Source organism: Blennius ocellaris (assembly GCF_963422515.1).
Source record: "Blennius ocellaris genome assembly, chromosome: 11".
In the NCBI taxonomy this organism is placed as follows: domain Eukaryota; kingdom Metazoa; phylum Chordata; class Actinopteri; order Blenniiformes; family Blenniidae; genus Blennius; species Blennius ocellaris.
Genome location: NC_137660.1, coordinates 26,587,935 through 26,613,196, shown reverse-complemented (window position 1 = coordinate 26,613,196; position 25,262 = coordinate 26,587,935). Strand labels below are relative to the sequence as shown.

Genomic DNA, 25,262 nt, shown 5'->3' with positions numbered 1-25,262 from the left:
CGTCAAGAAGGTTGTGCATGAATCGCAGCACGTCAGCAGTTTCGGGGAAAAACTCAGGCCAGCCCCTCTAGCGCCCAACAAATACGCCACGTTCCGAGTCACTTCAGTCACCCTTCTTCCCCATTTTCACATTTGGTTTGAATTGAATTGGAGTGGCTTTTTAATGCATTGTTGAACAGGTTTAAAATCTAATAAATGTACTTGGTGTATGAGTAATTGTTTATTAGATGATTATTATTATTAGTTGTAGTTGTTTTAGCCTGAAATTAGTTTTAGTATTCATATCAGCATCAATATCGGGAGTGGTAGTTGATATGATTATCAGCATCAGTATAGGTATTAGTGCTGTAATTAAAGGTCTCATGCAAAATTCACTTCATAATGGCTTTTTAACAGTAATATGTGTCCCGATAGCCTTTGTATGAGGCCCAAGATGTAAAGAAAGTCTGTCTGGCTTACACAGGCGAATCGTAGCTTTTCCCTTCATGACATCATCTGGAGAAACAATCACTGCCTTTGATAGCACATACTCACTTTGACCGTCACTCAGGTAGATGAGCTCTGCCCTTTAAAATTATGAGGAGGTGCCTTTTTCTCTCCAGGCAAACAGAAAACAGCTCATTAGTATTTAAGGGTACAGACAAAGAAACAGCCTGTTTTCAGTCGAGTATAATACGGAACCTTTAATATTAGTATCATTAGTAGTTTATGATTCAACAATCCAGAAACAACATTGAAGAAAGCTGTGTGTTTCGCAGATGTTCCAGGGTCTGCTGGCTGTCTTCTACAACCTCGGAGACGGAGACTTCAACGTGACGCTGCCCCACCGCCGCCTCGACGACGGAGAATGGCACGAGGTGGAGCTGGATCGGTACGGCAGAGAATTCACCCTGCGGCTGGACGGAGGCGGTGGTCGGCACGAGGTCACCGGCTCGCCCGGTCAAAGTCAGGAGATCATCATCGACCCCTCGGTGGTGATGTTCGGAAACTCTTTTCCGTCGGGACACAACAGGAGCTTCCTCGGTGGGTGGCTGCTCTTTGTGAAAAGGCACGAAAATGAAATACAGTCCTCCGCTGTTGTGCAGCCGCATCTTCCCAAAACCCCGACGCTCGTTTGACAAAGCTTCACACGCCCAAACACAAAATATGCACACTAAATACAAAACATTTGCATCTCTTTCAAAGGCGGGCACCGTATTGGGAAAAACATTCACGCTTTTGCATGCATAAATCTCGTTAACTCTAAAGCATTTTGTCTACTTTTCTCATCAAGTCTGCTACATTTGCTTACACAATAACTTTGAATATAAAGCAAACTTGTTTGAGCTTCATGGATCGAGCAAAGTGTAACTTGATGTGCGGAACGATACACACTTTCTCACACCCTGCAAAAACCTGAATGTGTGTGTGTGTGTGTGTGTGTGTGTGTGTGTGTGTGTGTGTGTGTGTGTGTGTGTGTGTGTGTGTGTGTGTGTGTGTGTGTGTGTGTGTGTGTGTGTGTGTGTGTGTCCTTGACAGTGTTTACAGATTCTCTCACACACACACACACCCACAAGGATGCATGTGACAAATGAGATCACACAGGAATCAGAGCCTGGAATCCAGAAACAGAGTCGGGTTCATGCTTAGGTGTGCAAAACAATGGAGGAGAATTTTGGAGAGAACGGAGGTTTTTTGAGTAGGAGGAGGATGAAGGAGCACAAAGGAGAGGAGCAAGAAGACAATGCATGGAGAGACGAGAGAAGAAGAAAATGAAGAGGGAAGGAAAAAAAGAGAGGAGATCAGGGACACTTCAGAGGGTCGTGTCATCGACCGGGGGTCAGTCATGCATTTCAGATTGAGAACAGATTAAGTAAGGATCCTTTTATATAAGATTTTTCAGTGATTCACAGGGAGATCTTGGACTAGGGGTAGAGCGATTCGTGTTTATGTAATCTCATAAAATAGGATGTGCAATTCAGTTTTCTCTTCTGGCATCTCATCTGGCGCATTTGCAATTTGTGTACAGTTTGTATTCGTATACAATTGTTCATTAATGTGCGTTGTCCTGGTGAAATAAATAAATAAATAAATGAGCTGGCAGACATAAACTATGGCATGAAATCCATGCATGCCTCTGCAAATGATATATGGTTTATATTATAATGTGTAGACTGCAAAATAGGGTAGCCCAAATATAAGATATAAACACTAAATTGCCCATTCAGCAAGCGGCGTTTACTTGATAATATAATCTTGAAAATTTCAAACCTAGAATTGAAAGGATACTTTAAAATCAAGGATTGGAAGTACGTAAATAACAAGCCAAATTTGGTTGGTTGGTTGCTTGGTTGGTTTGGACATGTATGTGAGAGCGATCATAGCTTTGTCAATAAAACAAGTAATAATGAGACTGCCCGTTAGGATGAGGGCAGAGGATTCCAGCGCGGAGGTTCGTGGATGAAGGAAGGAGAAGCAGGATACGTGTTCTGTGACAACAATGAGCAAAGAAGATGAACTAAAACAGGAATGAGCAGAATTGTGTTTACATTGTTGAGCTGGTTTCCGCCATAGCTTCGTTTGAGACTGTGGGTTCAAGGCTGGGCAAGATCTTTCTGTGTGTACAGTCTGAAACACACAAAGCTCTATATACAAGATGAATGGATGGATGGATCCATACGGAGCTCGGTTAATGAAATGAATGTCGCCTGTTTTCACTACGAAGTGCTCTAATGACACTTGCTATAGTGCAGCCACTCCACCCTTTGATCGAGTCCCCGAAGAGTCAAGCCATGACATGATTGAGTGAAATAACCCTGATCGCTTCTGTCACAACGTCTCATGTTCTCCGAGTCGTCCTCTCTTCACCTCTCCTCCCCGACCGTCTCACTGCGCCACTCACTCTTTTCCTCTTTCTGCCTCATCCCGTTCCTCATGATTTCCGTGTGAAGTGATTTGTTTCCCGTGTCCTTCGGTTGCCGTCGGTTACCAACTAACACCGATTCTGAAATCACCGTTGATGCTTTGAATTTTTTTATTTTTTTTTACGTTTGAATAATTGTAGTAATTTTGTTGCGTTAGCAACTGTATAATGGGGAATTGGAATGCATACGAAGATAAATCAATCATGACGGGAGAGGCAAAATAGACTGGTAATTGGTTGAATAACAGGCTTATTAGGGAGCGAGTTTGACGGCGAGAACACACTGAACGGGAGCGCGGTTCACAGTTGGACGTAAAGATAATTTGATGCTTGTCTTTTACTGCTTGCTGTTGCTTTCACATCTCACAACCTTTGTTGGGGCTCTAGTTCTCAAACGGATGAGAGTGTGTCAGAGGCACTGATCTGTATTTAAATGATGTGTTGAGCCTCGTGTTTCCCACAGAGTGACTGAAGTAACCAACGGGGGGGGGGGGGGAACATCCAGAATAGAGACCATTCTGACAGCTCAGCCCGAGGCTGTTTGTGTGTTTACCTGCATGTAAGCACGTGAGCGTGTTGGTCCGCAGGCTCGTCTGTAAGTCTGTTTATGCGCGTGCCAATGCATGTATATCTGCCCATTTGAGTTTACGCCTCTACCTCTGTGGAAATGTGTCTCTATAAAGGATTTCGCCCGAGGACCGGTGGTCTTGGCGTGTCTTTTTTGCAATATGGAATCTTTCCTTCTGCCTCTTATTAACTTTTTTTTTTTTTCCCTCCCCTTCTTTCTTTCTTTCTCCACCAGGCTGCTTGCGAGATCTGAGATTCAACGGGCGCTCGGTGCCCCTCGACTGGGAGCGGGCGTCGGAGGGACTTCAGGTGGTCACCTCGCAGGGCGTCTCCGTCGGCTGCTCGTCGGACGCCTGCCGGAAGCACCACTGCTCCCCTCCTCTGGTGTGCGTGGACCTCTGGAGACACCACGAGTGCAGGTGCGCTAAATATTACAGGATAAATAGCCCAGCGTTTTAATGAGGGCCCCACAGCATGCTGGCACGTTATGTATGTATTTACCCATATGCAGACATCCAAAGATAAGTCATGCACCGCACAGTCTCGCTCATATTAAAATTTGTAATGCCAGCAACAGACGCTCCAATTGCAATAACAAACAATGTCAAGACCCACTGTATGTTTTTTTTTTTAACGACAGCAGGTGCTTCAGATGTAAAGTAACTTGCTCCCAATGTGGAAACGTAGGTGGGTCACAGTCTAGAGAGCGTTATTTATTATCTTGTGGCAGCTACAAACAAGGTCTGGCAATCAACTTTTAACAGCATGAGACAAAAAAAACACGAGATCTAAGGCGACAAATCGTGGTTGCAGGTGCTTTCAGTCCTAAAATAGAATATCAGGTGAGAAGGCATGCAAATACAAAACGATATACGTTTCATATTGCAGCATTAGGCAACCAAGCACCTGTATTTAGCACGTGAAACTCGAAAATGAAGGAGAAACTGCCAAGTGAGAAATCTTTTGGTAGTATGATTAAAAGTTTTCGATTTGTGCAGCTCATCTGCAAAGAAAATCACATTTCTACAGGAATTGTATGCGATGGGGTGGAGTTTGCACCTTCTCCCCCCGCCGTCTAACAACAGGCATTAGCTGGCAGGTTAATGGCGACTCCATTTTGGCCACGTGTATCTCCAGGTTTGTCCTGTGATGGATTAGTGACCTATCCAGTGTCTCCACCTGCCTTCAGCTTGATGTATGACAATTAAAGGTTGAATCTGGAATGCTAATATTATTGCATTATCCTCTGGGTTGTTTTTTTTTTTTTTTAAGTTTGAAACTAAGTTTTGACATCTTGTGAAACCTCCTTTTGGCTGACTTTCAAATAGACATTAAAATTTTAATACCTCTTACTAATATATACCTTCTTGATGTATTAAAAAATCCCATGACTATTTATCAATGACTAATGATAAATGACAAAATGGGGGAACGGTAAAACGTTGGTAAATAATTTATTCAGGAGTAATACTTTCATTCGTAACGGAAAGTGCATTACTGATGGCTCCGTGCCATTAAGCATCCCTTAAGGACAATATGGCGAATGTGCATACATCCGTACTACTGCGACCGAGCAAAATGTGTCTTCTGTGGAAGTAGAGGAAGAAAAGAAAAAAAAAAATAGAAGGCGCACCTGCAGTGGTCTGTGACACACATAATAACGCAGGTTGTGCATCAGTTTTCTGCATCGGCCTTTGAGGTCACAGTGTCCACCAGGTGGCAGTTAGGCCGAACTCCTCCTGTTGCTCTGTGGGGTCGAACGGCGTCTCGGCGTGAGAGGATAGTGCATCACAGCGGTGGCCGTCGGGAGTTTTGGCCGCCCCTTTAAACTCCGCAGGACCACTGAGTTTCTCCGGCTGTGATTTTCAAGACTCCGAACCAGTGGGGACTTTGACATCCACATTCTGCCGCAACAGCCTCGGGATACAAAGCGCCGAGAGAAGGCAGGGGGGCAGTGGCGAATGATATTCCGGGGGATATTTGGTACAAATGTACTGAGGGGGGGAAACTGCTACTGCATCGCCAATCATAACATTTCAGTTTTTCTATCTGTTTTTAGTTTTTTTTCCCCCTGCAGTCACTTTGTAACCTCAAGTGAACATATCTTTGAATCTGATACAAGAGGTGTAACTCCTGAGGGAATTATTTCTTTTTTTATATATATATATATATATAGAGAGAGAGAGAGAGACTGTCAGCTTAGGTTTCGTAGTCGGGAGGCTGCGTTCCGTTTTATCTGACAGCTTCCCCGAGAGTCTCTCCACTTCACCGCCGCACTCCCGTGTCTCCTTCCTGCACAGGTGCCCCCCGGGCCACATGACCAAGGAGAGCGCCCAGGGCAAGGCGTGCGTGTACACGCTGTGCGCCAGCCGGCCCTGTCGCCACGGCACCTGCGTGGCGCACTCGCCGTCCCGCTACTCGTGCCACTGCAGCGAGGGCTACCGGGGACGGCACTGCGAGGTGACGCTGGCCATGTTCCACAACGAGGACGGCAACAGCCTCAGCCTCAGCTCCATGTTCGCCATCAGCATCTGTGTCATGGCCTTTCTAGGTAGCTATGTCGACTACGTCATCTTCTACCTGTGGTAGCGCAGCGCTGCCGTCGCCATCATCATCATCGTCGTCGTCTCCTCTCCTCTCCGTGTTTTGTTTTGTTTTTTTAAGTCTGCAAAACACGTCTTTGCATTTTTATTTTTATTTTAAAATTTCTGTTCTGTTTTTTTTTTTTTTTTTTTTTTTAATGTGTTTTGCCATTTAAGTGTCACTGTCAAAGTATAATTACTGCTTTATGTCACGGCTCTATCTGTAACATCCACATTTGTGTTTGTTTTCCACTCCCCTTCCGTTCTGTCTGCACACATCTTGTAGCTGTATTGATCTTTGGAGTTGTGCCAGGATGTGATTTCTCCATGGGAGGTCGGAGAAATCATGAAACAAATATCTTGCACATGGGGAGAAGGCGGGGGGAAAAAAAAAGAACACTGAAAAAGGCATTGTATGTCGTAATCTGTGATTCGCGGGGATGCTGCAAAAGTCCCCGGGGAATCGGAGAGATTCGTTATGTTTTTCTTTTCTTTTCTTTTTTTTTTTCTTTTTTCATCTTTTCTGTGTCCCCTGTCTCTTCCAGTGTTATGCTCCGACTTCAGAAGTCAATTTCAATCTCAGCCTTACTTTTTATCTGTCCAACTTATTTTATATCCCACCATCCACTCGTTGCGCTCCCCTCCACGTCTTTCTTTTGCCTTTCTTTCCACATTCCTGTGTACATTTCACTTTTTCCCATGCCAACTTAAATGTGTCCACGTTGTGCACTTCAGCGTTATGTACAGCATACGGAGCTCCAATTACGAATCGCACACAACAGGCACAACCCATAAAGCGAGGACAAGTTTATTGCTCTCTATTCCCTGCGGGTTGACTCCAGGCTAAGGGTTAAATTTAGGTTAACGTTTGTCATAAAGTTTATTTTGCACAATCTCTCTTGCAGGCGTCGGGTTTAAAGTCATTTTACAGTCACAGGTTTGCAGGTTAAATGAATTGGTTAGTTTCAACCACCAACATCAGAGATACACCAATATGTTTATATATAGAATTGCCCATGACAAGTATTGTTATGTGAACTGAATGACGCAATAATAATTCTTAGAATTATGTTCAAATTGTCAGTTTTATCAATTACATGTTGTTAGTTTACCAAATGTTTTTTTTTTTTTTTCATTTCTTGCAGTTTTCCATCACTTTTTTAGAATATACAATATATATTTGTGCCTCTGAATTCTGGCTTCTCGCCTCCAGATATGACGTAATGTTTGGTGGACAGAATGAAATACGATTCAATATGAGATTTATATTTTTCTATTAATTTTTTAAGTCTACCAGATTTACAATGTCTTGCATATGGATGGCTCACGTCAAGCTTTTCTATGCAGCTCGACTGGATTCTGTCAAAAGCAGACTTTCTGTGATTTTTTTTTTCCCACAGAGTGATGCACCGAGCTGCTTCTGGTAGAAACGCGGGCGTCGGATAAGGTCAACTAGACTTGGACATATGTCTTGGGAAGGCGTATCTAAGTGCAGAGGTGTCAAGCATATTTTAGATCAGAGGCCATACACAGCACACTGTCATCTTGAGTGCATCAGACCGGTAATACCATAAGAACCTTTATGTTTAAACAATATAGTTTTTCTTTGATGAAAGGGTCTATATTTTCACAAAAACAAGCAATTACTACTAAAACATTAGTACAATCTCAACATGAAGCCAGTTTTAACGAAACCCTCTGGTGTAAAAAAAAAACAGTGAAATGTTTAAAAACAAACAAACAAACAAAAAAACTTCTCCTACAGCTGTTGCATTATGGATGTTTATACAAACTCACCCTGACAGCATGGCTTGGAGCGACACGATAGATAACTTTCAAGCCAATATCTCAACTTTGGGTGTTGGTGTTGCATTGTGTCCTCTGTTCTGAAGAAACTTGTTTAAATAAGAATGCGTAGTGATTCGCTGTGCCGGACTACAATGTCTTGAAGACCAGTTTTGTTCGCCAGCTGGGAGAAACGCAGACATTAACTGCAATGTATTTATTTAACTACCAGGGAGTGCACTTTTACTTTGTATTGTATTCAATTCAAATGTGTCTATGTTAAAGATAATCTTGAGAATTTGACAAGTTATTCTGGTCATACCATGAACTGGCCAACTATATATTTACATTATTTCTAGCTACAAGGGGCCAAATGTTTTCTGCCTTTAAAGAAGTAAACAGTGTAAAAACAAAGATGTAAACTGTACCACACATGGTAAACTGAGGCATTATATTGCTCAAATTGCAGTTCTTTTATTCAGATTTCAGGTTTGTTGTATGTTCTAAAAAGATATTAACTCGGTTGCACTAAAACAAAAATACATACATTTAGAGTTCTGCTGATTTATCACATTATACTGTCATTATTCACTTCATATATAGATCAAATTGTGCGAGTTTACATTCCACTTTACCATGAAAAACCTCCAACTAGCCGGCATGGCTTCTCCTTAGTGAGGCCGTTTTGATTTTCCCATCTATTCAGTAGTCGGTTGATGTCAGGCTTCAGGTGTAGGGTGTAATAGTATCAAAGAATTTTGTTATTTATGTATATTTGGGGGGGGGGGGGGGGGGGGGTAAATCTGCTGCCAGTATCTGACTGGTACCAGTATCTGTGAAACTGTATTAAAAAATATTTAATTCATGCGACCAAGTCAGCACAATAAATGAGAGAAAGCTCTCTTATAAACTATTTAAACCATGTTGAAGATTGAACACTGGATTAGGGCAATTTGTTCGATTCTTGTCATTATGAGATAACGGAAAGAAAAAGAAAAATTCTGAGAGAAAAATGTACGTTTAGCGGAAAAACAAGGAAGTGGCGCATGTGAGCGTGACGGATTTATCAGTGTGTGTCTTTGAAGACGTATCAGCAGATCTAAGGCTGCACTCTGACATATAAGAGGTCATAAGTTCAGAAATGCATACCAGAGACCCGCCGCTGACTGCTTTATGGGTGAGACGAATTGTAAAATCAATGATTATGGGATAAGGGTGATGCAGTATGTTGTCTTCAAAACTGAGCGGCTGAATTCAGTTTTTTTTCCTGGGAGGAGGGGAGTTGTATGACTGATACCGGAGAGCGCAATCTTATTGGGGTTGAAAAGTGTAAATACCCAAATGGCCGTCAGGTATGGACTATTTTCAGTCAACCCAAGGATATGAAAAGGTGAATATATGCTTTAGTTTTGTAGAAAGTTTTAATGATATTCGGTGTCGAATGTTAAAGTCAAAAAGGAGGAGGGCCACTGCTAAGCGTTATATGGGGGAAATTTGGGGAAATGAACCTTGACGAATGACACTGGCAGGTTTAAAAAAAAAAAAAAAAAAACACTTTTTGGAAAATATACAATGAACCTGAGTTTTTTTTTTTCTATACAGATGTTATTTTTATCTTTACGTTCTCGGTTAATGAAGAATACATTATACAGTTTCAGCAAAATGTCAAATCACTGCAAAAAAAAAAAAAATGTCCTTTAACTATTGCAGAGTTTGCGATGACATTTAAAATGATCGGCAAACCTATAGAGTCAACACAAAAGACAGACAAGCCCAAATGAAGCAGGGGGGAAAAAAAAGGTAGCATAAATGTTAAATCAGCCATCAAAACTCATCATCTAATTTATTATTCAGCTCTGAACTAGTTTACTACTGATGATACTGCGCCGCTGGTATAAACAGTCTAATATAACTGCATAGTTGATGGTCTCATAAGCCGTGTTAAGTTCTAATAGGATCAAGATTCAATATCTGCCCACATCTGCTGCCAGCGGGGCCTTTTTAAATCTGTATGCATCGATATTTCCACTATTGTGTCAAAAAAAGATGGACGACCCCTCTAATTCACTGCTAAGGTTGAGGAAAGGGATGTGTTGTGCTTTTAGACTCTTGGAAATTCCGAGCTGTTTATTTCGTTCTGGTTCTCACAGAGATGGAAGAGCAGGCCTGTGTGTGTGTGTGTGTGTGTGTGTGTGCATGGGCAGCCCCGCATGTTGCGGCGCTCACATCCCTCTGCAGGGCCACATTGCTGTTTATGAGTCTTTCTGTCACAGACGGGCTTATAAAACGCTTGGGCAATTCAATACACTGTCCCGGCTTCTATAACTGACTCAACATCCCCTCCAGGGCATGTGGCTAGTATTGGGACATCAGTTATTTTGACACCTGAGAGTGAAACACATAAAGCAGCCTTCAATATTTGATAATGAATTCAAAGATGATGAAGTGTGGCCGTGGCATCGTTCACGAGAATTCATGTGTTGCTCGCAATGCTAACTAAAAGAAGGCGCAGCTCATTTCGCGTGTAGCCTGTCCTCAGAAGCCGACGAGACATTTTGTATTCAAGGCTCCTTGACTTTCTTTTTCACAGAAGAGTCAGATTATGAAAAGCTCACACTGGTTAATGTATTGGAAATGGGAATTATGAATGGACATTTCGCCGGGACTTTGTGGTCGGCTGTCCTCTTTGATGAAGGGAGAAATCAGAATCCATCCGGTGTTTTTGAGTTCGCCGAGGCGTTTGGTAACACAGTTTGTGTTTGTTTAACGATGACCCCCCGCGCACCACAGGAAGCAACGACCATAAATACAGAATCAGCACACACACACACACAGCACTAAGCGGGACTGCTAGCTGGGTGCTAAATTAAAGGGGGACTCCTGCCCTGCCTCCATGTGCATTAAAAGTTAAAGTGATCATCCATTATTAAGTTTTACATAAGCCATCATGGGTTCAGCGAGCTCTGTTGACAGAGCCAGATGAGCCGGAGCCCCGAACCTATCCCCATTTGTCCTGCATCAAATCTGACATCTCTGCCGCCTTTGATGAATCGGGAGCCAAATTAGCCACCCATATGGGCTCCGAATGCCAAACGATCATGTAAAGTGCCTGTTCCTTTCATTTTTAAATAAAATATATTTTTTTTCCAACTTCCAACATCTTTCACCTGTGTCATTTCCTCTCCGCGCTCGTTCCTCTCCCGTCTTCCCCGTCATCCCGTCTCACGGCCCATTTCTCCTGCGAAGTGAAAGGGTTAAGTGGCTTCATCAAGCTGTGCTGCAGTTTACTCCACACTTCATTCATAATGCACAGTTCGGTTCGGCTTAACGTCGTAACACCCTCTTCATAGTAACGGTTAGAGGGCAAAGCGGCAGCGGTATTATGGATTGATGAATGGCTGCAATGTGCGTTCTGCACCCTGAGTGAGATTGATCTCACTGGACTCTTGTTGCACACGTACACACACACACACACATACACAAACTACAACTCCAGGCAGTTGTGGCTGTAGATGTAAGGGTCAAGGCCACCGGCGAGTGTGTGTTTACTCTGCGTCTAATTGCGCGTGTTTGTGCAGTGGAGCGGGCGTGCTTTCGCTCCACTGCGCCAAACCCCCGACCCGATAGAGATGTGTTTAATATCAGCTCAGGTGATGTTGCGGGTTGAGGTGAGCTCAAGCCTGCGGGCAGCTGGTAATTCTTGAGGTGAGGAAGAAGGAGGAGGAGGGGGAGGCCCAGCATCTAGCAGCCCCATCAAGATTCCTGTGTTTTTGTTTGGAGCTTCGGCGTGAGCAGCGAAGGAACCAGGTCAGCTGATCAATACTGCGCTCCACCTCATACTGCGCACGGTCAGCAGAGGATTGACGCAGAATACTTACGATCTCTCTCCCTTTCTATCCGAGCCGCATAGCAATGGGGAGAAAAGGTGCAGCGACGGTGGAGTTGAAGACGAACCCGACCAGTGAATGAAATGGCAGCGATTCTTAATTGAGATACACTTTTGGGTTTGGTGAAGAATCGCTCTCTGGGAGTTGTTTTTCCTGTCTTTGTTTATGAGTGCCTACCTGTTAGTGTGACCCCCAAAGAGTCGTTGGAGCATTATTCTCTTTCGAAGCAATTACTTTAAAAATCCAGACTAATGTGATTACCCTGCATTTCTCTGAAGATTTCCAATTAAACTGATACTCAGCCTGCACCACATAAACCGTTCTTGTTGAAATGGATCCCATCTAGCAGGAGAGATAAAAGCCAAGGCCGTACTGAGGCCAGGAAAAGGGACCGAGAAAAAAATACACAGTGAAAGGACTTAATGAGTGAGGAAGAACAGAGGAGTGACAGAAGGCAGCTTGGATATCGCGACACAAAAAGTATAGTTTGGAGATTTAGAAAGAGGAAGAAAAAAAAAGAGAGAGAGTCAAAGTGTGAACTAGTAAAAAACAGATAGCGAAGAAGAAAAAGAGAGAAAGGAGGATGGCAGATGGGAGAAAAATATTGGTTGAGATTAATGGACTTTAAAGGTCAGTCCAGCATGTTGTATAATTCAGCACACAATAGCTGTGATTGATGTGTGTGCTTTAGGACCTTTCCCTCCCCGGCTCCCCGAGCATTCCTCTCCGCGTTCTGCCCAGCCACTGAGGCTTTGAGTTTAAGCTGGGAGGAGTACAAATTCAGTTAATAGGTTTCCGAGGAACTGTGGTCTTTGATAAGACAGGAAACGGTGACGAGGCATCAAAGGGAAAGGGGTGGAAAGGTGGCGGCGTTGCGTTTTGCATGTATGTTCCATTAGTGTGTCTTCACTGTGCAGTCTGGGAAGGTAATCAGCCTTACAGGGACACCTAGGCGTGAAGGAAAACCGCTTCCCGAGTTCGCGTCACCTCCTTTTTCCACTATTTTTACATTTCACGACAACTGCATTTCTTCCTCTCGTACAGTCGTAATAGTATTCACAGCCATTGACTGCTAATGTCATAACTTTCCACACTGTTGTCTGTTTCATTTGCACGCATCCATGTGTATTTTTCTTCTTTTTTCTTCCCCCCCACCCTCCCAGCTCAGAGTCTTATTCTAATTATGTGAGAGTCCTCCCTGCTACATTAACCTGCTCTCTGGCACCCCTCAGTGTTGATGCTGGGCCTGTTTCTCTACTCCTGCTGGAGGAGACACAAAGGCCTGAAGGAAGGAGTGTACCATGTGTCTGCGCACCACGGCGAGTGGGAGGACATCCGAGAAAATGTGCTCAACTACGACGAGGAGGGCGGAGGGGAGCAGGACCAGGTAAGCGTGCACAAGCGCCGACATTTAGACGGGCAACGTAAATGAATGTTGTTGTTTTTTTTAAAATAATGTAGGCGGTGCACCTCTTTAGCTGCTTGTGATGAAATAAGATGAATATGTTTACACCGGGAAAATGTAATTGAGATGGAAAAAAAACCCTCTAAGATGGGGAAACGGCGACGACAAAACAGCCACAAAGTCAAGATTTTAAAAGGATGCAAGCAATTTGGTTTTTAGAAGTACATCTTATTGAATAATAAAAGTGCTCGCTATTTGGATTTCCAATCCCCCTGTTAGATTAGCTCTGTAAGTCATTTTGCAATGTATACCCTGCAAAAAGTGCACAGTATGCAAGAAAGAAAGAAAAAACCTTTTACCCAATTCACTATGGACAGAAGGAAGGAAGAAAAAAACCCCCAAGAAATAGCCAAGAGAATAAGAAGCAGCATATCTCTTTGCAACCAGGTCACAAAAGTAGAAAGGCAGTGGTGCGAGAATCACCTCGTGTACAAAGCCTGAACCTCCAGGTGGCCAATGCACAAATACCTGCGCATAAGACTCCCACTGGTATGTCAGGGGAGAAAAGAGTGGCACCGAATAGTTTTCCAGCAAACGGTTGACGGAGGAGAGTGTTTGCCGGTCTCTCGAAATAAAAACGGGATATCGGTTCCCCGGAGATTTGGGATTGCGAGTCAATTAGCTGGAATTAGGAAAGTCGACGCCAATAGCTGTTAATGCCTCCGTTTTAATAGTGCTGGTAATAGCAGTTTTCTCCCCACTGCAATCAGATAATTAATTACTTGGCTGATCAATGGCGCTGCCGTTGCCAACGTCTCTTCCTACACAGTGGATCCACCTCTTGTTCGTCTGAAGAACCAGCACGTTCAGGGCTTTCGCTGAGCCGCAGGCGTCTAATTGGTGTCACGTGGCAGTGTTGTTTAATACCATCTTTTACAGTTTAGAAAAAAAAAGATTTGCAAAGAAAAAAAATCTTCTGACACCTGTGCTTTTGTCTCTGTCCTCGGCCTCCCAGAATGCCTTCAACATGGTGGAGCTGCAGCGCTCCCTCCAGCCCAGCCCGGCTCAGTCGCTCCGCTACAGCTACCCCCAGAGCATCATCTCCTACCCACAGACTAAGCTCCCGCAGGACAACAACAAAAAGGGGACGTGCAACGGGAACGGCAACGCCGCCATCGCCCTGCGCCTGGCCATCCCGCCCTCGGAGACGGAGACCCTGCCCTCGCCGCTGACCTTCCGCCGCTCCCACAAAGCCCTCTCCTTCTCCAGCCAGGACTTGGCGCGCTACCTGTGCGAGGTCATCAGGGACATGGAGCACCCGGAGGAGCTCGGCGCCATGACCACGCCGCGCCGGCCCTCCAGGAGGGAGCGCGGCCTGGCGGCGGTGCGCTCGCTCAGCTCGCTCAGCGCGTCCCAGGGCTCGGAGGCCCGGCTCCCGGCGGCCCAGGGCAGCCGGCTCGACAGGTTCAAAACCCTCCGGGCCGTGGTCAGCGATTTGAGAGGAGACTCCAAGAGTCCGGAGGGGCAGAGAGACAAACTGAAGGAGAGCAGGGGGCAGCTGAACTGTGAGAAGAGCGGCTGAGGCTGAACTCTGAGAGACAAGAACTGAAGGTTTGCAAGAGGGAGAGGGGTTTGGGGGGGAGGGGGGAAGACAAAAAAAAACAACATGCGTCAGAAGTCGATGGTGGAAATCCAAAGGGAGGTAATTAAATGTGAAATATTTTGAGACTGGGAGGTTGCCCAGGGTCCATGTGAAGTCTGCTATAAATGTACTGTATTGATGAAACTTTGAACATTTACGTTCTTTGATATAAGAGATGTTTACCAATGAATGATCAGATGTAATGTATTGTTTACTTGGCATTGCACTGTACAGTATTTACTCCACAGAAAGCACTTTTTTTGGAGGCGCCCTGTGTCAAAACTGCTCATGTCATAAAGCTCACAAGAGTAATGTCTGCGAGTGAGACGGCAAATGAGTTTCCCGCGCGACAACTCGACTCTTTTCTTGCTGTTAATGACTCATGAAATCATTTATGTGACAAAATGATTTTTGTTTCATTTGTATTATCTATTTCTTTGAAATAAATTAATATCTTTCATAATACTTCAAAACCTCATCTTGTTCAAACGCAAATTCATATTAGTCAAGCCACAGATGTTTCCCCTTTGAAGATCAAGCCATCTTTCTTCATCAAAAGCTCGTCAGCGGAGTAAGATGTATGTCAGATTTTCTATTACCGACATATGAAAAACGGCTTCTTCTCTTCCTTTATTACTCTTATTCTTTGGACGACAACACTGTTGACAAACGGGGGGGGGGGGACAGCTGTTCGCGTCCCGTTCAACTACGAGCAACAAGAGTCTCTGGCGGGAAGAAGAGGAGTCAGTTTGGGGGATTAATCATTCATGTGCCGAGCCTGCAGCCTCCTGACCCGAGCTTGTGGGAGTCTCCAGTATGAACTCGGAGTGAGGGCTTCCCAGCAGGCCGCCCTACATCACACCTAATTGCTCGGCATTACTGGAGTTAAACAACTGTGACACCAGAGCGAGCCGCTTGGGAGGCACAAGAGCTGCTGTGTGCGGCATGATGAGCTTCATGTCTTTTTCCCGTGGTTGTCTGCTTCTGCATACTTTAAAGAAGAAAAAAAAAATCATGATTCATGTTAAAATATATATCAGTGGCTTTCAGAGGATGCTTCTAATCCCAGCTGGTCTTTGGGGGTATCTTTACATTCTATATTCGTGAGTGGCATTTACATGACGTGTCTGACAGAACTCAAAGACTTTCACGATAATGTGCTTCACCATGTTTATATAATTGCTGAATTACACCTCATCTCACTCGCGTCTTCAGTCGAGCGTGCACTTGCGTGAATGCACACCGCCACCTGTTGGCAGAATATTGAAATGAACAGCAGCTCATTACTCCAATTTCAGGGATAATCTGCACAGAGCACCCTGGTGGGATTACCCACTGTGGGATCGAAGGATCCTTGAACAAGTTCACGGTTATCTTCAACATCAGCGATTGCAATTTAGCTCTAATAATTCTACGTTCATCAAAAGTAGTTCAAGGATTGTGTGCATGATAAGTGTACATTAGAAATGCTAATTCCCTTTTCTGTAGCTTCCTTTTCTTTCTTTCTTTCTTTTCCCCATTTACACACATGCAGTAAAAAAACCAAAAAAACAAAACAAAACACATCTATACAACAGTCTCAATTGGGAATAAATACAAATGCGTCTTATGACCCGTTTGTCTTCGACTTTCTTAAATGTCACTAGATTGCTGTGTTTTCACAAACAGCAATGAAATTCCAGATTAAAAAAAAAAAAAACCTGAACTTCCACTCACCGGGTGTTGCAGACTGTTGGTCAATATTCAGTGCATCGCTGCACGTGGTCTTAAATATACACAGCATTGCTCACAGCAAAACTATCGTCAATAAATGAAGGATCACCTCAATAATTTCGCTGGGTGCAATTTACCCCTCAGCCGTTAGAGGTCAGTCTAAGGCCACTAGAAATAGCAGTGTGTGTAGGAAAACTCACTTATTTGGTTGGAATTGTACAAAACCAGTTGGAACATTATGTTAAATCAAGCACAGAGCATGTCCAGTCTCAATTGAACATCTAATGACGTTTTTGAATCTACACAGAAAGTAAAGTATCAATATTGTTCATATCTAAATGCCAGTGATATGAGAATACTGTCATTATGTGAGCCCTCTTTTAAAATCCTGCCTCAAAATGTGGTACTGCATTCATTTGCTACTTAGTTGTTGCATTGGTGTTGTTGAAATACAACAACATGAATTGTCACTGATGAACCTATAGCTTTGGGCCGGTTGCGACGATCCCTGGGGTTTAATTTACCATAGTTATAATTGGGTCAAATGTAACATACATTCATGTCTGTGTGCATTTATTTGTGTTGATCCATCCATCCATCTTCCATACAGCTTCTTTTTTTTCCCTTTGTGTGCAGGGTCACAGGGCGCTGGAGCCAATCCCAGTATACTATGGGTGAGGGCAGGATACACCCTATTCTCAACGAGAGGTCACCAATTAACCTCACATGCATGTCTTTGGACTGTGGGAGGAAGCACACACACACACACACACACACACACACACACACACACACACACACACACACACACACACACACACACACACACACACACACACAGGGAGAACATGCAAACTCCACACAGGAAGGCCTCGGCCGGAATTTGCTTCCATAGCCATTTCGCTGTGCGGTGAGAGCACTAACCACCAGCATACACATCTTAATAACTATGTGTAAGTCAGTGTCCATGTTTTGTTTTGTTTTTTATCAAAAGTGGAGGGCGAGTTACAAGTTACATCAACAAGAAGCAGGATTTAAGTTTGTGAAATTTCACTACAAATCCCTCCCCACCAACTCAATAAATTGTGTAAATCTGGACCTCGAAGCTTCATTTCGCCCTCTAAATCTGGGGGGAGTGGAGTGCAAATCAATATCCTACATGACATCCGTATGTCTGTTTTGGGATCAGTACTCCCATTAAAATATCAATACTTACATTGCAGTTAGTATTATGTGTTTGAAAGGAAAGTTATATGCTATTTTATTACGTCTATACATGCTGGAGCCGTTTGCCTGAATAGCTAAATCGTAATATGAAAGAAATTTCCCACCACTGCTCACCACTGTTTGTGATTTCTAACCACGAGGACAAAAAAGTACATAGCAATTGGAACATGTGACATGTGGAATAATGTTGGCATTCCTAATGCGTCAATAAATGTAGTGTGTATTAAAAAGTCAAAGCACAGATGCAATTATGTGATCCACGCTTAAAATAATTCAATTTAATGATATGTTTTATCTGTTAATTGAATGCATCATTTAACTGCAGCTTGTTATTGCAGTGCTGAATATTTTTGTGGTTTTATAACCTCACATGAGAATGCAAATTTGCATTTATTGTCTCACTTTTTTAAGTTATAAGTGTATCCACATTCATCTTTCGCAGAAGTTCAAAACACAGTATGGCGTTTCTGGAGTAGATCCACAAACGACAAACTGGAGATTTAATATGCGGTGTTCCCCGGCTTGACGCCTATCGTCAATAAATGTCACAACTCAAGTTGAAAAATGTTAGTTTGATATGAGCTACGTAAGCTTCTGAGCTATCCTGAGTCGTCAGCTCATTGGGGACAGTTAATTTATTGCAGCAAAACTCAGGTTTAAATTCAACTCTTTAACTGTGTTCGTTATTTTCTCGCCTCAAATTTGTGTTGCTCATGCATCGCATTTTGTTGATTGAACAAGTTAATCTCAAGGAATGTTTACATGAAAAATTATAGTTTTACATGAGCAAGGTGTTTGCAAAAAGAGAAAAAAAAGGTAACACTTTATAATAACTATCCATTATAAGTAGTTAATAAACCATTAATAGCCATTTGTTAATGAGTTATACATTGCTTGTTGAATATTTGCTAACAGTTTATTAAGGATTTATAACTGTGCCTTATAGATTGGTAATAGATAATTTACAAGCATTTAGTTAACAATTTATAAATTACATGTTAACTGTATGTTAATGATTTATAACTATTTATAACTGTTAGTAAATGAGGAATAGTTGCAACTTTAGAATAACGTCCAAATAATGTATTTAAAGTATTAACTGATACTTAACAAGTCATTAGTAAGTAGTTTACTAATGGATTATTCACGATTTATTACTAGTTTATAAGGTATAGTTATAAATCATTAACATGCAGTTAACATGTAATTTTGGGGAATACAGCTTGTAAATGATCTATTACCAATCTATAAGGCACAGTTATAAATCCTTAATAAACTGTTAGCAAATATTCAACAAGCAATCTATAACTCATTAACTAATGGCTATTAATGGTTTATTAACTACTTATAACGGATAGTTATTATAAAGTGTTACCAAAAAAAATCCTTCCTTTTAACAGGAAGTAATTTGCAGAAACAGCAAGAAAACAAACAGATTTTCATCAGAAATCAAGCTGATCCTCTGAGACTCAGATCATGAAATTAAGGAGACGAGACCACAAAGAGGGAGACACTCAAGGCAGTTTAGCAGCACCACAAACACCATCCTCTTGTAAATGACTTTACACTTCTCCACGTTCAATAAAATCCTCATGCAACAGCAGAGCAGGAACAAAAATACACTTCATGACTGGAATTTCTCTGCATGCACTGGTAAGTTAACAAAGTGGCTTTAAGAAGCAAAATTCATCAAGATTCCTGGAAAAGAAAGAAATTTAGAAGGCAAAGTAACAACAACAACAAAAACCTAAACTTTTTAAAATCTTCATCATCATCTTCTCAAACTACACTGCAGTAACTCGCTGCTCTTTGGATGAGAAGCTCAGATTAACCATAAATAGGATGAGCCATTTTAATCTGAAAAGGAAGTTTTGATATCGACTCTAGAATAGCTTTTGTGTAGCACAGAAGCACACTTTTATTTTAAGAATATCCAAAAGTGCATTGTGGAATTCAAACCTCCCAAAAAGCAAAAGCAAAAAAAAAAAAATCAAAAATCATTGCCAAGATAAGGAGATTGTGAGTGAATCAAAAATATTTTTCAATGGATCTTTATCAAGTCAGTTGTTTGTGTATTTATTTTATGAGGCTGTTTTATTGTAACAATATGTTTACAGGTCTGTTAGACAGCGACACCTCATTCAGAGTCGTCAGAGAGGGTGGAGGGTGGAGGGTGGAGGTTCATCACACCTGAGCTTCAATCTCTGCTTTTGCTTCCCGTGTGTCAAAGGATCCACTCTGAACTCTGACTTCAGCTCGATCAAGCTCTGAATGGTCTCGGGCCTAAATACGTACAGTCCTCAGGAGGAGGTTTGCTCGGTGTTCCCAGAGTCAGAAGAAACAAGGTGAAGCAGCTTTTAGTTCCTACGCTCCTCACCTGCGGAACAAACTTCCTGCTGACACAATCACTTCCTTTAAATCAGGACTTAAAACATTTTTATCTGCCCAGGCTTTCCATTAAACTATAGATTCTAAAGATTTGATCACCTTTATCTTAATAACGTTTTTATTTTATTCTCATATTTTATGCTTAGTCACTTTTTTTTATGTATTTCTTAATGGTTTATGATTAATATTCTCTATTGAACATATTGTCTTTTTTCCTTTTTTCTTTTACCACCCCCCCCTTTCCTTTTTCCTTTTTTACCCCTCTTCATTTGTTTCTAAGACACTGTGACTCGCCTTGTGTCCGAATGGCGCTAAACGAGTAAATTTGCCTCGTCACATGGTGGAGTTTCACTGTGGCGGCTTTAACACACTTGACGTGTCTTTCAAACCTGAACGGCATCTGTAAATCAACGGAGTCTTTCAAACCCCAACAAAAATCCACAGAATGACCGAATGGGGATTGACACGTTTAACTCGCGGCCCATTTAAAAGGAAGATGAAGCCACTGATACACCAAAGGCCTCAGATTGTGCAGAACGGAGAGGGTGGGGAGTCCGAAAGGAGGAGGAGGAGGAGGAGGAGGAGGAGGAGGAGGAGGAGGAGGAGTAAGAGGAAGAGGAGCAACACCAGGATGCAGAGTGTTTGATGTGACAGCTGGAGATTGTAAGAATGAGGGGTGACACAGAGCTGCAGCTTCCTCAACCCTGCGTCGGTCACCCAGTCAGCCTGTCAGTCAGTCAGTCTCTGGCGGAGATTCCAACTCTGTTTACTCTCGTGTTATTAACGTGTGTGTGTGTGTGTGTGTGTGTGCTCGTGCGTGTGCGCTTGCGCGTGCGTGTGTGTGTGTGCGTGTTCCTCCGTGTTTATCCTCGGGCAATGGATCTTGGGAGAAGTGACAGTGTGGCGTGGCCCTCTGTCAGTCGCCCAGTAAAGTGGCATGCGTGTCAGCTCTCCTGACAGACGCTCTCATCCTGCCGGCCAACGACGGCGGCTGCAAATGTGGGACATGTCTCGTGACAGAGCGACACAGCCTACACGACAAGTCGGCGTGCAGACAGGACACGAGCAGTCAAGTCTGATGTGGAAGGGAAAGGGGTGGGGGGGGTGGGGGTGGGGGTGGGGGTCACCGCTGAGGGCCCCGGCTCTCGGAGAGGGTGACTGAAAGCTGCAGTGATCTTTGCACAGCTGGAGACACAGTAACTACGCTACACCTCACATTACAGGCTTTTTTCTTTTCTTTTTTTTTTCTCGTAATTTTGTTTTGAAGGAAACCTGTTTCTGTCAGAGAAGTGCTGAGGTAGTTCTTAAATGTGCCGCGCACATCTTGTTAACATCAAATGAATCATCACAGCACTCTGTGACATTGCTGTTAACAAAAAAAAAAAAAAGAAAGAAAAAAGTCACTCACTGGGAAGATTGACAGTCTGCACCTGTCTTAATATTGTACTGCTTCTCGGAGAGCTTTAACGGTACACAAATTATACCGCCGCCCGTGTATCCGACGGGAATTCAAACTGTCACAGACTCAGATGACATATGGTGGATCAATGAAAAATCAATTACGGCATTGTCTTTGAAAACAGGAAGCAGAAGAGTTTGTGTACAGTCATTATAGTTGGATAGACTTCCCCTAACTCACGGATAAAAGGTACCCATGTTTAAAAAACTAACAAACAAACAAGCAAACAAAAAAAAAAAAACGGCCACAGATTATAGAGGGAAGAGATGAGGATTCTCCTCCAATATTCACATTCGCACCTCAAGGCTTCTGGGAATTCCTAATTGACATAAACGTGCATATCTGTGGAGTGACTGAGGAGACATGTGAGGAGTGCTCAGGGAGAACATGCAAACTCCAGGCCGGAAGTTGGACTGTTGTGCACAGAGAAAAATACACAATATTTATATAATGCACAAACAAAAAAAAGAAGTTTTCGGCAGTTTATTTTCTCTCAATGGCCTTAAATACTACGAACATGCATGTTTTTCCTGCTTTCGCTTTTAATCAAACCACAAGTAAGTAAAGATTTCAAATGATTTTATGACATTATAGCCCAAGATGACCATTTTGTTGAACTAATTATGAAGTAAATGTTCAAGAAATGCTCTTTTTTTGTGTGTACTTTGCATCAGTAAACAAGCTCTAGTAATTCAGTGTTACACATCGTTGGATTTAGAATCTAGCGGCTGTAGCTTCTTCTGAGGTGTTAATAATGAGAGGAATATTTTGCTTATGCATACATTGACGCTGTTTATCTGATTAAGTTTCCTATAAAGGAGGGCTGGAGTCAATTACTACACGCAATCCTGACTGCGGGAAGAGGCTGGGCACATTATTTCCACAATCAAGAATGTGAAAATTCATGGTTCTGGTCGAGTTCAAACCTACTCAAGTTTCGTACAAAGCAAAGAACAAGTTATTACCAGGTGACATCCAGAAAAGGTTCAGTGATACGGTGAGTGGGTATGAGTTTAGAAGAAAGTTCAATGTCAAGATGCTTAAAGTGCGTACGACTCTGAAAAGCTTATGTTGATTAAAGAGGTGGAGCAGATTAAGGACTGAGATAAAAACAATCAGCAAATATAATTCAATTTAAGAAAAGATAAAAGGGATTGATACCTGACAAGTACAGCAGTTTATCTTAGTTTAACAGAGAATACTGCATCAAAAGTACCACAGTTCATCATAATCTTCTGTGCAATTGTTGGTGTTCAATTAAATTACGAGGGACTTTTGTCACTGAGTGTTTGACGGGGAGGAGTTAATACGTTTTTTTTTTTTTTTACTTCTTCTTATTCCTTTTCGTCCTACAAATGTGGATCAAGTGGGATGTGTTGTTTCATTGGGTTTTTTGTTTGTTTTTGTTCTCCCAATTTAAATTTAAATGCTTCTCTTTTCCTTGTTTATACTTTTATATTCGAAATAAAGTTTCATTCATTCATTCACAATCTGGATGAGTCAAAAGGCCGTCGGAATGTTTGAGACTGTGGGAGGAATCTGGAGAAAACAATGTGATTCACTGGGAAAACATGCAACCCAGAAAGAGCTCAACTGGATTTGACTGATGTGAATTTGCTCCTTCTAATAAGTATAAAACATAAATCCCTGCATGATGGGAGAGTGTAAAACATGTCAGACAGACCTTAACGTCATACATTATATATATATATATATGACTTTAAGGTCTACCTGACAGGTTTTACACTCTCCCATCATGCACTTTTGATGGTTCACCCACAGATGGCGCTCTCCGCCACACCTGACTCGCACCACTGATCTGTGCTCACTTCACCATCCTCAGGTTTCTCCTCAGAGTGTGAGGTCCAGCACTCTCTGCAAGGATCCAGCACAGCCTTCCAGAAATCCGCCGGCCACACTTTATCATCGACTGTACCAGGAGCCTTTAATGGCACATATTGTGATGGATCCCGCAGACCGCTTGACTTATCGACCTCCTCGTCCTGGGCTAAAGCCGCGAATACTCAAATAGTGACCAGTCACATCCAGAAATCATCTTCCCCGCACAAACTTTATCTTAGAGGATTATAAATGGCTTTTGCTCCCGCGCCACAGGTGGCGCCGGGGATTGACTGAATATCAGCGGTGGAAATTGCATAACCGATTCTTGGAGGTGTTCTTGGGTTGAATGTGGCCGTTTGTGGCTGTCAAGGAGGCTGTCCATCCATCACTGAGGAAGAGGAGGGCAGGGCTGAAACGGTGGAGAGGAAGAGGGGGAGAAACAGAGGGCGCCTGACAGATGGGCTTAGTGAGTGAATCATTGACAGGGGCCCGCTAACGGATCCCGGCTCCATCAATACCTCAAAGCCTGTGTGATGAATTACTGCAGACAAACAATGCTGAATAAGCAAATGCGTTCCTTTTTTTCCCCTTTTTTGTTTTTTTTCTTAACCAAAGCCAGGTGAAAATATTGGAGCATCTTTTCAGAAGCTCTCAAATGAAACACAAGCCGTACATACGTACCTGGAGGACGCACAAAGGATATTCCATCCAGTGTGCTTCTATTCTTTCATTCGTTTTTATTCATCATTCTGTATTGGTACTATTTTATTGTAAATTACTTGAGCTTTTCTGCGCAGATTATAATATGTCGCCGTATTTATATTTATATCCGGCATTTGAAATACCTATCCTAAAGATAGAACCTAAAATTTATTTCAAGTTCAATTCCCAGTAGAAAAATACATTTGCATTCGATGTTATTGTTTATTGAATTAAAATTAAAATACTGACATTTTGCGGCAGCAAACTTTTTACCATTGTATTTTTAATTATAATATTTCTGTACAATTTGCTATTATTGATTAGGATTCATATGATCTGATTTGGCTGTGAACTAATCTCATAGGGTTTATGACTGAGCTGCTTGTTGTGATAGTGTTGGTTCGTGTTGGTCAGTTGGTTCGAGTCCCGATTTCCGTGTGGAGTTTGCATTTTCTCCCTGTTTACATCTTCTGGGCATGTTTTGGTTTCCTCCCACTTCGAAAAAACAAAAAACACGGGGGAAAAAAACATGCTTCATTGTGAGTGTGTGTTTATCCTGAGATGGAAAGGTGATGTTTACCCTTCTTTCTCGTGTTTACAGCCATCTGAATTCTCCAGAATTCAGCTGTAGCATTAAAGGACAGTTGCACTTTATCCCCACTAACAATTAGTGTCGCAAAATCAGCCTTAGACGAAAAAAAGACAAACAAAAGTTCCAATAATTTTGTCCTAGCTGTATTTTCTGCTCACACGGAGGAGTCGAGAAAATGTTAACGCCCCGATCACCCCCCCCCCCTCCTCCTCCTTGTGTCTCCTCCTCCCCATTACTGCAGACAGAACTCCGCCAGGTGCTGCTGGAAACAATGGCCGGCCCATACAGGGATCAATGCCAGGCCACTGATGGGCTCTCATTCCTTCACCGGCGGACGTGATAAATGACATGGCCCATATGTTTCAGCAGCCGAGACTCGAGCCATCAGCCTCCTTTGTCTGCACATCTAAAGGGAGTTATGCTTTTGAAAAATGCAACGCGCACCAGAAGCGGCAAAAACAAAAGAAACTTAAGACGCACACGCGCGTTTTCGTCGGGAGCCAAGACGCGCCGTTATCAACCGCGGGCCGTTGTTTGGGACAAGGGGGCGATGAGCAAAGACTTGCTAA

At 42.7% G+C, this 25,262-nt stretch overlaps 1 protein-coding gene across 1 annotated transcript in view; it reads left to right on the top strand.

The window, feature by feature from the left end:
- Window positions 1–14,710, top strand: part of LOC308136730 (neural-cadherin-like) — a gene marked incomplete at both ends in the record, with an annotated part of 103,513 nt that extends 88,803 nt beyond the window's left edge. Inside the window, 5 exons of the mRNA XM_080505197.1 lie at window positions 759–1,023; window positions 3,705–3,888; window positions 5,770–6,020; window positions 12,956–13,110; window positions 14,144–14,710. Coding sequence (XP_080361323.1) covers window positions 759–1,023; window positions 3,705–3,888; window positions 5,770–6,020; window positions 12,956–13,110; window positions 14,144–14,710 — 1,422 coding nt within the window. The remainder of the gene's footprint in view (window positions 1–758; window positions 1,024–3,704; window positions 3,889–5,769; window positions 6,021–12,955; window positions 13,111–14,143) is intronic.
- Window positions 14,711–25,262: the final 10,552 nt, after the last annotated feature.